At 42.5% G+C, this 13,216-nt stretch overlaps 1 protein-coding gene across 3 annotated transcripts; it reads left to right on the top strand.

Moving 5' to 3' along the window:
- The first annotated feature begins 921 nt into the window (after nt 1-921).
- On the top strand, nt 922-11,957 carry ENPP5 (ectonucleotide pyrophosphatase/phosphodiesterase family member 5). Of its 3 annotated transcripts, none has more exons than XM_047734878.1 (4): nt 922-1,322; nt 3,649-4,512; nt 6,210-6,386; nt 9,541-11,957. In XM_047734878.1, the coding sequence occupies exons 2-4, from the start codon at nt 3,684-3,686 to the stop codon at nt 9,963-9,965; spliced, it is 1,431 nt and encodes a 476-aa protein (XP_047590834.1). In that variant the 5' UTR covers nt 922-1,322; nt 3,649-3,683; the 3' UTR covers nt 9,966-11,957. The 3 variants fall into 3 exon arrangements, with proteins under 3 accessions (XP_047590834.1, XP_047590833.1, XP_047590832.1); XM_047734877.1 differs by having other exon boundaries at nt 925-1,179; nt 9,538-11,957; XM_047734876.1 differs by having other exon boundaries at nt 927-1,322; nt 9,538-11,957.
- The last annotated feature ends 1,259 nt before the right edge of the window (nt 11,958-13,216 follow it).

A 13,216-nucleotide genomic window follows, 5' to 3' on the forward strand; every position in this document is an offset into this window, starting at 1 on the left:
AGCAAGAATCTCTATTCATATTACAGTTCCAGTACTCTAGACAGGGAGCTAGGGAGCGGGAGGTGCAGAGAGGATCCCAAGCCACTGGTTTGCTCTGTTTTATGGGCTAACTAGATGTTGAAACTTAACTTGTAACAGCCAAGCACAGATTATTTTCCATTGCAGGGCGGTAGGAATTAGGCCTGGGGACCCTGTAGATGAAGAAATCCTTCCAGGGAGCTCAAGGTCATTGTTACAACTTACGGTATAGTTGAGATCAAACTGACAAACCATGCACTTGCCCACACACAAACAGAGCCACTAACAAACCAGAAGACTTCCTGAGAGAGAAATGAGACCTAATGCTTGTAGCCTGACTGCATATTTAGAAACAAAGCTAGAAGCAGAGTCTGCAGTCTAGATGAAACCATCAGAGTAGCTGGTCAACCTCTACCCCCTCTCCCCCACCCCCCGTGCAAATTAACCTACTCCTGAACCTGGCTTGGTTGATTTCGAGCAGTTTCAGCTACCACAGAGACCTCATACTGCAAAAACCTGCAACACTGCGGCTGCAGAACGGACTGAATTAAACCCTCCTGAATCAGACTTTTCTAAGGTAAAGCAAGTCACACCAGCCAATAAAGAGTTAAAATGTCATTGTCCCATCGACTTTCTGGGGTGTTCAAGTATTCCTCAGAGCAAAATCCAGGGTATGGAGTCACCAATTTTTGATAAGAAAAAACAGAGTAACCAAAAAACCTTGAGAGATAAGAAAAGTACTGTTAACCCAAACAGTTGAGTGTTGACAAACCACTGGGCGTAGAGCTTTCTAATCTTCCTACATCACTGACGACAACAAAACCAACCGGCAAGAAAATGCCACACCGCAGGACAGTGTGTGACCGGGCAGAGATGAGACCTCAGCGAGGATACAACCGGGGTGTCTGCCTCCGCGACCCCCGCGACCTCCCCGCGACGCTTCGCTCCCGCAGACTGCGCCCTGTCCACCCTCCAGACACAGGCAGTGCCCGCCCCCCGGGCCCGCTGATTGGCAGGCGGTGCAGCGACTCCTAGAGCCCGGCTTTGGTTTGGCAGGCCCAGCGGAGGGCACATCTTACCGTAGCCAATAGGAGGCAAGAGGCGGGACTTGCGGCCAGGAGGAGGTGCTGGTCAGGTGCTTTGCGCCGAGGCTGCGTGCAGGTGAACGGCAGCAAGTTCAAGGGGCAATTCTCGCTTCCGCCACCTCCCCGCTATTGCCCCCGGGTCTGCGTGAGCCCCCCTACCCCCCCGACTCACCATCCTCTTGTCCCAACCCCATGCGGGCCGTCCGGATCACTGCAAGGGTAAGAGTCCAGGGGAGTGGGCTGCTTGCCTACCGGGAACCCACGGCTCCTGTGGTCCCCTCAGACCAGCCCCCCTTTCCTTGCACACACGCACAGCTCACGTGGGGGCACCTGCCGGCCTCGGTGGGCGGGAGGTCAGCGAATGGCTAAAGTATTCAACGCCCGGACCCTTCCCAGTGACTAGGTTGGAATCCCAGGGGGGGAAGATAGGGCACTACTTCGTTCTCTCGACGTCGAGTCCCTCTTAACCCACCGACTCCTCCTCCACTTTCTTCTCCGCGTTTGTTGGCGCCCCTTCCCTCTATTTCCAAGGCAGCCTGTGGGGGAAGGATTGGAGGGGAGGAGAACCTGGAAAGCAGCCCGGTGAAATCTGGACTGAGAACTAGGGATTCCACTGCGCTGTGCAGCAGTTTGTGCGTGGAAAAGAACGAAATCTGCTATTTCTTTCATCCCCACCCCCACCTCTTTGTTTATTGCTTCATGTCACCGATGTGATAATGTTGATTCTTCTTACCAAACATTCCTAAGCTGTAGACAACACAGCATTTGTTTATTTTCTTCAGCCCAGGAAAGCAGTTCTTTCCTGCTTACCACAGTTGCTGAATTCATTTACTTAGAGGAAAATCAGGCATTTCATGTAGTTGTTGTTGTTGTTTTTTTTAGCCTTAAATTATATTTGTTTCATAACAGCTTTTCTTGTGTGAGGAAGGTGAAGGGGGAAAAGGGAGAGGAAACAGCATCCTCAGCCAGATGTTAGTAAATATAGTTGGAGTTCATTATTGGAACTGGTTTTTAAAGATTTTATTTATTTATTTGACAGACAGAGATCACAAGCAGGCAGAGAGGCAGGCAGAGAGAGAGGAGGAAGCAGGCTCCCTGCTGAGCAGAGAGCCCGATGCGGGACTCGATCCCAGGACCCTGAGATCATGACCTGAGCCGAAGGCAGCGGCTTAACCCACTGAGCCACCCAGGCGCCCTGGAACTGGTTTTTAAATGTTCCTTCCAGAATTAGAAACATTATTGCCATTTGAGAAATAGTTTTTAAATTTAATTTTTGAACCATTGTCTGGAGACCAATACCTAATGCAATTTCAGTTTAAGTAATATTCTAGGTACAGTGAAATCATAGTTAAAAATTAGTGTATCTGAAAGCAAAGCAAGCATGCCAAGCTGTTTTTACTTACCTATACCTCTAATATAGCTAGCAAGACAAGACAGGATCTGTTTTTGAGGTTTAAAATATCTTCAGCATATTCACGTTAACAAGGCATCAAAGGCTGAATTCAGGAGATTTCTTGGCACAAAAGTGTGGATAGATCCAGGTTTTGGTGGACTTACAAATACCTTCACGCAAGAATGGACAAGAAAAGAGAACCAAAAATCCTTGCTTGCTTTGTAAGCCCAAGTAGAGTTCACCAAATTTACATATGTGTTCTTTATCCATACTACCTTTTGTTAGCTTTCTTGAATAGAATAAAAACTTTTTAGACATATAAGCAGATTTTTAAAAAAATAGAACAACCGACCAACAACCTTGATCCAAAGGGAGTCTTTAATCCTGGCAAGTGCCTTTTCCACACATGTCACAAAGATTAAATATTGATGAATTTTAGCTCTCAGAAAGTCAACACCAAATTTCAGAATTATGTTTCTGTTCATACAGAAACTGTTTTAGAATAACAAAGGCTATGCTTTAATTATGAAATAAATGAATGCAAATTACACTTCACAAGTGTATTTGAGTATCACAAATTTTATGTCACTTCAGAAAACCAAGTTCATCTATTTTCTCTTTTCTCGAGTAACATCCCTAAATATAAGACTTTGGCTTTGAAAAATAGACGTGTGTATTTTTTTTAAGCATTTTTATTGGATTTGCTGATGGTACTTCCTTGTTTCTAGGTTCCTGTAGTTGGTCTAACAATAATGATCAATACTTTCACAGATATTAATTAGACTACATAAACTTTACAGGCCAAAAGTCAGAAGTCTGGGTCCCCTGCAAAAGTTTCTGAAAAGTTTTTGGTTTTCTCAAAAGTAAATTATAACATTTTAAAATGATATTTGGGGGGTTTACTTAAATAATTACTTTGAGAAATGTTTTGATAAATTCTTGGAAAGTAACAGTTTCTAAAATGCAACTAAATTTCTTAGCTTTATTATGCAGGAAGCCCCAGGTCTCTTGTTTAAGGTGGAACAACATAATTCTTCCAGGCTGTGATTTATGACATAACTGGTATTACTAAGTACTGTTACTGTCAGTTTTGGGTAAGGTATACCAAAAAAAAAAAAAATTGTTATTAACTTCTATATGTTTTCTATACAGATTGTCTTACACTGAGCTGATCAAATACTTTGAAAATGACTTCCAAACTCCTCTGGGTGTCCTTCATACTTGCTGCGTTAATACTGTCCATTACATTTTCTCTCCAACCAGACCAGCAAAAGGTTCTACTGGTTTCATTTGATGGATTCCGTTGGGATTACTTGTATAGAGTTCCAACACCCCATTTTCATTATGTTATGAAGTATGGTGTTCATGTGAAGCAAGTTACTAATATTTTTATTACAAAGACCTACCCTAACCATTATACTTTGGTAACTGGCCTCTTTGCAGAGAATCATGGGATTGTTGCAAATGACATGTTTGATCCTATTCTGAATAAGTCTTTCTCCTTGGATAACATGACTATTTATGATTCTGAGTTTTGGGAAGAAGCAACGCCAATATGGATCACAAATCAGAGGGCGGGACATTCTAGTGGTGCAGCCATGTGGCCTGGAACCGACGTAAAAATACATAATAGCTTTCCTACTCATTATATGCCTTACAATGAGTCTGTGTCATTTGAAGATAGAGTTGCCAAAATTATCGAGTGGTTTACGTCAAAAGACCCCATAAATCTCGGTCTTCTTTATTGGGAAGACCCCGATGATATGGGCCACCATTTGGGACCCGAGAGTCCACTCATGGGGCCTGTCATTTCGGATATCGACAACAAGTTGGGATATCTCATACAAATGCTAAAAAAGGCCAAGTTGTGGAACATTCTGAACCTAATCATCACAAGTGATCATGGAATGACCCAGTGTTCTGAGGAAAGGATCATAGAACTTGATGAGTATCTGGATAAAGACCACTATGTCCTGATTGACCAATCTCCAGTAGCGGCCATCTTGCCAAAAGAAGGTAAGTCTGACCGAGTGGTGATCTGGGGCTGGGACTGGATGTGCCCAGTGCAACTGAGGGGGGAATTTTTGTTTCTATGTCTTCATATGCTTGCCTGTGTCATGGTAGTTTTCTAGGGTTTAATCCTTAGTCTCTGAAAAGACAAAATCTCTTTTCTCAGCCTATAATTTTTCACTTTTCCCAAGAATTTGAAATTGATGTTCTCTCTATATTTATGGTAGATGGATTTAACCATCTTGGAACCACCAAATATGATGAAAGCTACAGCCTCCTTTCTGAGGAAAATTGAGATGGTCAGAGACATATAGAATTCACATGCAATTACAGTGATTTTATGGAAGCCCTAAATTTAGCCTTCTGTGGATCCTTTTGTAGGACCTGCTTAATAGGGAAACAGTGCTGTATAGGAAGGAGAAAGCATTGGGCAAGCTGAAGATTTCTTTTCCCTGTCTATAAATGAGGAAGTCATAACAATACATTGAACTTCTTACAAACCTTTTCTCAAAGCCTCCTACCAACCTTGTCACCTAAGTATTACTGTTGTTTTAAAGACAAGTGAACTAGTCCAAGTTTAACCTCACCAGATCACGTAGGAAGTGCAGAGGGAGACTCAGACCTCTGACTTCTTTTTTATCACCATCTAGATTAACTCTAGATTTCCGGTGAGAGGACAGATTTTGAAAAGCTGAATACCTCACACACGAGCCTTACATCCCTCACAAGGGAATCAAGAGGATCATATGAGACAGCGAATGTTAAAATATACACGTGTGCACTTGCACATGAACCTTTTAACAAATTCAGTATAAAATAACAAGTCTTTTGTTTGTGGAAATAACATTAACTCTTCAGTTTTCCTTATAAAATTGGAATGTGTCCTATGTTGGGGGTGTTGGGAGGCAGGGGGGAACCCCCAAAAAAGGATTTGAAAAACAAGAAAAGGATTAAAGATACTGCATTTGAGGTTCCAGGGAGTGCTTTTGCCACGCCTCCAGGGTTCACAAGTTGCGTTTCACCTCCAGTCTGCCCTTCCTATCTTTTTGTTTTGTTTTGTTTTTTTGTTTTTTTTGTTTTTTCGGTGTCCCAAGATTCATTGCTTATGTTCCACACCCAGTGCTCCATGCAGTACGGGGCCCTCCTTAATACCTACCACCAGGCTCACCCAACACCCCCCCCCCCCCCCCCCCGCAAAAAAAAAAAAACCCTCAGTTTGTTTCTGAGTCCACAGTCTCTCCTGGTTCCTCTCCCTCTCCGATTTCCCCCCAAGGGCTGCTTTGCCCTCCTCTCAGAGATTCTCTCTCCTTGGTGTGCATAACTATCAGAACTTAGCTCTTTGTTTTTGTTTGGGTAGACATTTTCCTTAGTGTCAACAGCTGCGGGGAGGGGAGGGTGTGTAGTTAAGTCTTTTTACATTAGAGATTTCTGGTTCTATATAATCCTCTCAGTTCTGTTAAGTGAATTTACGTACAGCAGAAGATGGGTCATTTCTGTTTGTCCCTCAAAATTCTTTGCTTAAGGGATAAGAGTCTTCAGGTATCTGGCTGTATTTCCCTGTGTTCTGTACAGTGGTGGTTTACCTCAGGGGGTGTTGTTGGCAAGGAAGAAATGTTCGCTGGCCTCTGTTGCCAGGGTGGTTTCTTTAATCGTAACAGTGAGTGCCTGGTTCTGAGTCTCTCTCCGTATCCTTCCTCTTTGAGGTAAATTTGATGAAGTCTATGAAGCCCTAGCTCATGCCCATCCTAATCTTACTGTTTACAAAAGAGAAGAGCTTCCAGAAAGATGGCATTACAAGTACAACCATCGAATTCAACCCATCATAGCCGTGGCTGACGACGGGTGGTATATTCTGCAGAATAAGTCAGATAACTTTCTGTGTGAGTATATTACACCATTTCTTCCCATTCTGTGTCACTGTTTATTGGAGTGGAGACTGTGCGTAATAGAGCAGTATTTATTAATCAGATAACTAATGGGAGTCCTACATGAATAGCAAATCAAAGATCCTTGGGACTTGCCCCTAAACATGCATTTTGCTGGAAGTCATCAAATCAAATGTATGCAGAGTGACCCAGACAGCGAATTATAGCCATCATGTTCTTGAGAAAAACCTAATTGGAAATTTACAGATTGAATGTTTTTTCTGCATCTGTTTTATGTTCTAATTGCATAAGAACATAATCTCTGTTTTTATTTGCAGTTGTTAGCTTTCTAGTTTTCTTTGCCCTTCTGGCTCTACCAAATACAGGCCAACTTTGTTTTCTACCTTGGAAACTATTCTGAAAAGAAGTACGTATGGCCTGGAGGAGCATATATGAAAATGTATTTTTCTAACCCCTAGTGATATAATTTTGGAGATATTTCCACTGAATTTTTAATATAATGGGCGTCCCATTTGAAATTCAGACATGCAAAAGAAGGGGCTTTCTGCCATCCTTAACATGTAATTTTTCTCTTGTATAGCTTCTAGCAAGTTAGTCAAATGGAAAAGCCATCCATAGGCTTTTACTGCTCTGTAACGGGCCCCTCATGTGCATCAACTCCCTACCCTCTCCCTGCTCTGCTTTGTCCTGCTGCTGATTGACTTCTAACGACTAATTTCCCAGGCTCCTTTGCCAACTGGTTTCTGGTTATACGTGGCCAAAATAATAGAAGACACCCACGGGAGTTTGGGAGGCAGGAGTTGGGAGTTGGGAAGAAGCCAGGATATTTGTCCCTCTCATTCTCCATCTTAGGTGGTGTCTGTGATGGTGACTTCATTTCCTCTGTGGTCCCAGCTCCCTCTGGACAGCTCTTCCTACAGCCTCATCTCCTACTGGGCAGCCTAGCCTTTGGGCTCTGGTAACACCACCTTCTGCCCCTCCAGCCGTAGGGGGCCTAGGGGCTGTTCCTAATCCCTTGCCATCTGGAGGAGGCTTCTCAGCTCTTAGAACTTCCCTCTGGTGAACTACCTCGCTGGCCTGCTGCTTTCCTGGTGGACATAGATATTAACATGCCCACTGATCAGTTCCCAGGGAGTTGTTTCTCCTCTGTTACTTGGATAATGAAGGAACCACATTGTATCAAAACTACACAGGAATGCTTTCTTCAGGCTTGGTCCTTGATCTACCTGAGATGTTCAAAGATGTCCCTTGAGGTAGAATTGGGTTCCTATCATATTTGTTGACCAAAGGAAAAGCAGTTGCCTGACCGTGGCATTTGTAGTACATATGGGAATCACAGTGGCAGATGTATACAGGTGCCTGGTGTCTGGTTCTTAAAGGTTTTACACATGGATGATGATCTATAAGCTGATACTTACACCAGGAGATCTGTTTTAAGAAAGCCTTTAAAAATAATTTCTTTCAGGGTACCTGGGTGGCTCAGTCAGTTAAGTGTCTGCCTTTTGCTCAGGTCATGATCCCAGGGTTCTGGGATCGAGCCCCACATCGGACTCCCTGCTCAGTGGGGAGTCTGCTTCTCCCTCCCCCTCTGCACCTAACCCACTTGTGTGGCACGCGTGCTCTCTCTCTCTCTCTCTCTCAAATAAAATCTTTTTTTTTTTTTTAAGATTTTATTTATTTATTTGAGAGAGAGAGTGAGAGTGGGAGAGAGCATGAGAGGGGAGAAGGTCAGAGGGAGAAGTGGGAGAAGCAGACGCCCTATGGAGCTGGGAGCCCGATGCAGAACTCCATCCCAGGACTCCCGGATCGTGACCTGAGCTGAAGGCAGTCGCTTAATCGACTGAGCCACCCAGGGCGCCCTCAAATAAATAAAATCTTAGAAATAATTTCTTTCAAAAAAAATTTCTTTGGCCCAGAGAATAATTGCTGCCTTTACATGTTCAGATTCTCAGGTACTGTGTAGATAGCTCTTGTGGTAGCGGGGTTGCTCAAAAAAGGACTGCTATCTCTGAGGAGATTTGTCCTTTATAAGTAATGTGAGTCTGAGGGGCTCTCTTGAAATTTTGGTGTGGTGAACTACACTTACGCAATAGATTGGTCATGCCTATTTTTGCTAGAAAGCCTTAATAATGCTCCTGTCTATGTTATGTTCAATGTGGTTATTTATTCAACAAATAAATATATGAAATAATTATTTCTTCAACAAATAATTACGTGTTGGCTAGCATATTCCTTCTCAACCTGAGTTCCACAAGAGAATGAAGTCCTAATGTCCAAAAGCAGTGCTTCTCAAAATAGGTTTCCTGTAGGGCCCCTGGGTGGCTCAGTAAGGGTAGGTGTCCAGCTTTTGATCTCAGCTCAGGTCTTGATCTCGGGGTTGTGAGTTTGAGCCCCGCATTGGGCTCCACGCTGGGCGTGGACCCTACTTAAAAAATAATAACAACAACATAAAATGCAGTTTTTATTATACAGGAGTTTTCATGCTTCAGTGTTTACATATCCTGATAAATCAGAAGACTTCTAAGGCTTTTTACTTTCTTTGTAGCCACACAAGCGCACAGTGCTAAATTGTTTTTTGATCTGAACCACCCGTATCAAGGTTTTACCCATAAAGGTCCTGACCTTAAGTTTTCCACAGCCAGTTGTAGCTGTCGCTAGGGGTTTGATTTTTGTGGTGTCTTTTGTTTTCTTGATTGTGTTTCCCACAACTGGTAATTAGTAATGGTGAATTTACTGTGTTAATGACTGAGAGCCGCTTTATTCCTTTATCTTTAGAAAATAATTGGAACAAAGTAGGTTACCTAACAAGTACTTACTGAATATTAGTTTATCGGCCACCAAAAAAAAAAAAAATGCTTTCATTTTCCCCTGACTTGGGTTCGGCTTTGCTCTTTACCCCTCCTCCTCTACTGTTTCAGGTCACTTCTGCCTGCGAGAAAGATTTGTCATCAGTTTGACTTTTCATTTTCTAAAGTGGATGGTGATGTTGACCACAGTGGAGATGAATCATAAAAGATTCTTTTCTTTTAAAATATGAACAAGTTAAACTTTGCACTTACATTCAGAATTGGATGATACAACCGTCATTTTCGTTGTCATGCCCTGGGGGGGGGGGCTAACTTACTCATCCATGTTCTCTTTCCAGTAGGCAACCATGGTTACGATAATGCATTAGCAGACATGCATCCAGTATTTTTAGCCCATGGTCCTGCCTTCAGAAAGAATTTCACGCAGGAAGCCATGAGCTCCACAGACCTGTACCCACTGCTCTGCCATCTGCTTAACATCACGGGCATGCCCCACAACGGATCCTTCAGGAACGTCCAGGATCTGCTCCGTTCCACAAGCCCAGGAGCGCTTCCTCACACGCCAGGTCCCACACTCCTCCACGGCAGCGTCAAGCCCGGAGACAACGAGAGCGAGGAGTCCTATGCTTATTTCTTAGGGGTGTCTCTCGGTAGTATTGTGGTGATTGTTTTCTTTGTGATTTTCGTTAAACATTTAATTCGCAGTCAGATACCTGCCTTATCAGATGTGCAGGCTGAAATCGCTCAGCCATTATTACAAGCCTAATGCTACTTCGAAGTGGAGATGGTGTACTTACTTCAGTGTTTAAGGGTTTCAGATTCTAGGAAACCGGTTTCAGACATTTGCACAGATCATTAGGCAGTTATGTACATAGAGAGGCACAGACGCATACCTGCGAAGGATTAAAGTGGGAGACAGATGATTCTCTTATTGTCTCTGGCTTAGAGGTAGATAAAATCCTGCTGTATTTGGACATGGCACCTATAATGTATATATTTAATGGCTTTGCACTGTTTAAAGTACCTTATGTATTACACTTTGAATTACTCTCCTCATGGGTACTTTTATATGAAATGCACTTTATTGCTGATTATGTCTTATAATTTGGTTGAAAAAGACAAATTGTTTTCTGCCTACATCATAGACTACTTGTTATTTGGTGGTCACACAGAATGAAATGTCTAATAATTCCTGAAAAATGCCACAATCTGTCTCCTTAAACTCAGGAACGCAAAAAGAAAGTGAAAACTGTTGGAAATTAAACACGACAACCTTTGTACGTCGAATTTTGGAGGGATGCATTCCCAACAGCGGGGTGCATCTGTGGGCATCCCTTCTCATATTTCTTTCTAAAAGACATGGGTTTTCATTTTATTTTCTTTAAAAAAATTAAAAGGTTCAAGTACTGACAGACTCCTTCTAAACATCCCATTTCTGTCATGAAATTCATGATGGCTATTTTCCAAGGAGTCCTTTTGCTCTGATTCTATAATAACAAAGACACCATGATACCCGTGTCCTTCCTGTGTAGTCTGGCCCTGGCCCGCTGTGAACAGAAGCCATCGGTGACCATCCCAGCAATAAGCTTCTCTTCTTGTTCTGTACTTAATTGCTTCTTTGAAAGCTAAATCACTATGAATCACATTAAAAAATCACATAAGATACAACAGTGTTTGTTTTCTTTCTGGTAACAAGTAGTAAGAGAGCACAAGCACCTCGAAGCCTTGAGCATTTGCGGATCCAGAGTCGCCAACTATGTTGGGTAAAACAGACCATGCGGTCCTCCAGTGGGACTGTGTAGCCAGGGAAGGAAAGTGAGGTGGGACCTTGTCTGAGATGTACCCGCCTTCCCCAGAGCAACACTGAAGGGTGCCTCGTGGCAGAAACCAGTGAAATAGCTCGTAGCAGGGACAGGTATTGAAACAAGGGGAGTGGAGATCACAGCCTCAGTTCATGATCGAGCCCTGGGTGCTCGGGGATCAAAGATGAAATCAGGCTCACGGACATCTGCTTGGTCACTCAGCTCTTCTCATTTCAACCATCAAATCTGTGCTTTAGATCTCTGAAGGAGTCAGGTTGGGAGGGACCTAGGGCTTACCTGTCGTTTCTTAGAGGAAAGAGAAAAGCTTGGAAAAAACTGCTTTCTTTGGGAAAAAAAAAAAAGTTTACATAGACAGATGGCCCATAGATGATATTGTGATTTTGTGTTGTTAATGCACCAGCTGGCTAATGATTAGGTAAAATAGGTATGTAGAAAGAAAGATAAAGCAGATGTAAAGAACAAAAGTAGTTTTACCTTCAAAAATAGAGTTGAATTTAAGTGCTCCCTAAAATAAAGTGAATGGGTTATTTTTTAAATGATACCGTAATGAAGGTTAGCACTCGAGTCTCATTTCATTACAAAGCCTTTTAATCAAACAGAATGGAATTCGTGGACTTGCTCTGACATTAAAAAGCTGAGAAGTTAGATGGTAGATGGCAAACTCAAGAAGTCTGAACTCTGAATGAGACGTTTGAGAATCCTTGGTGGCCACTCCCGTTGGCTTGCTGCATAGCCATGAACTTTACCCGCATTATTGAGATGCCAGCATAATGACCAAAAGATGAAATTGGTCTTTTTAAACGCATTACTGTTCAAATTCTGTCTGTCCATTTAAAAATTGTTACATTAAATTCACTTTAGAACTGTCTCAGTGGTAAGAGAAAAGCACATGCTATACCATTGATGAAACCATTAAAATTCTGATCTGGATATTGGGTTATTGCAAGGTTTCTTTTATTTACAAGTACTTAGTTTCCTGTAAAATGCAGGAGAATTTACCTGAAGGAAAGTAAAATTTTAAACTTCACTGGGAAATCTCATCATACCTTGAGAGCTTTTTTGTTTTATCTGCGTGTCTGCACCCTCAAGCTTTGTATGCACTGAACACAAATTGCACATAGAAATAAAATTTAGGCTAGCTGATCTTACTAATTGTAAGTGAAAAATTTTTTAAGGCCAGAGGAATGGAGTACCGCCCTCCCTCACCACCATTTTTGCTGAACATCACTCATCAACTATTTTGTACAATCTATTAATAAGATTTGTCTTCACTGTACATTTTGCAATTTCTTCTCCCTTTGCCACCTGACGTTGAAATTTAAACCTGCTTTCAAAATGCTCTCTGACCTCTTCAGGTAAAACTAGGATCCTATTAATGTCGGTTTCTTGCAAGAACCTATTATCTCTAGAAAATCTGATGGGGGTACTAGCTCTTCGAGTTGGTTCATTAAGGGGGACAGACTTGAGAATCTCTACAGCCGGGAAACATCTTAGGGACCATTCAACCTCCCCTACTTAACAAGGATCTTAGGGACCATCCAATCCCCTTGACGGCTGTGATGATTGATACGCATGGACCCAGGATCGGATTGGATGTGAATCTGAATGCCAGAATGAATGTTGAGGGGACATAGTTCAGTCCGTGACAGGCAGGGGATATGAAACAAAAACAATAATAAAACGCCTGGAAAAGTGAGAAACTATACAAGAAAATGTATTCATAGCTCCTAGTTGATATCATTCCATTGTCTTCCCGCAGGGCTGCTATTGAGAAGTCTTAGGACAATTTATGTCACTCTCCCCCTCCCTCTCTTTCCCGCCCTCCTTCCCACCCTTCTCCACTTTCATAATATTTCTTTTAAAGCCCTCAGTTCCTTGGAATTTTACAGTTGTTAAGATACTTCCCTTGTCACTCAAAGACTTTTTTATTGGAAAGTCTCGTATCTCTTTCACAGTAAAGCCAATTTTCAGAGTTCGTTTTAGTTACTAATTTACTTTCATCCAATTTCTGTTTCCCCTTTTCAGCACTCATGTTAGTTAGATGTTGAACCTTCTGCCAAATGTGACCTCATAGGCACCCAGGACTGCGGTGTCTGGGCCAGGAAGAACAAGGCTAAGCATCCTCAGGCTGTATCTAGGGGAAGCTGGTTCACGCTGGGATGATACTGGAGGTAAGGGGTAGGTTGAGTGGGTT

Source organism: Lutra lutra, chromosome 6 (assembly GCF_902655055.1).
Source record: "Lutra lutra chromosome 6, mLutLut1.2, whole genome shotgun sequence".
Taxonomy (NCBI): domain Eukaryota; kingdom Metazoa; phylum Chordata; class Mammalia; order Carnivora; family Mustelidae; genus Lutra; species Lutra lutra.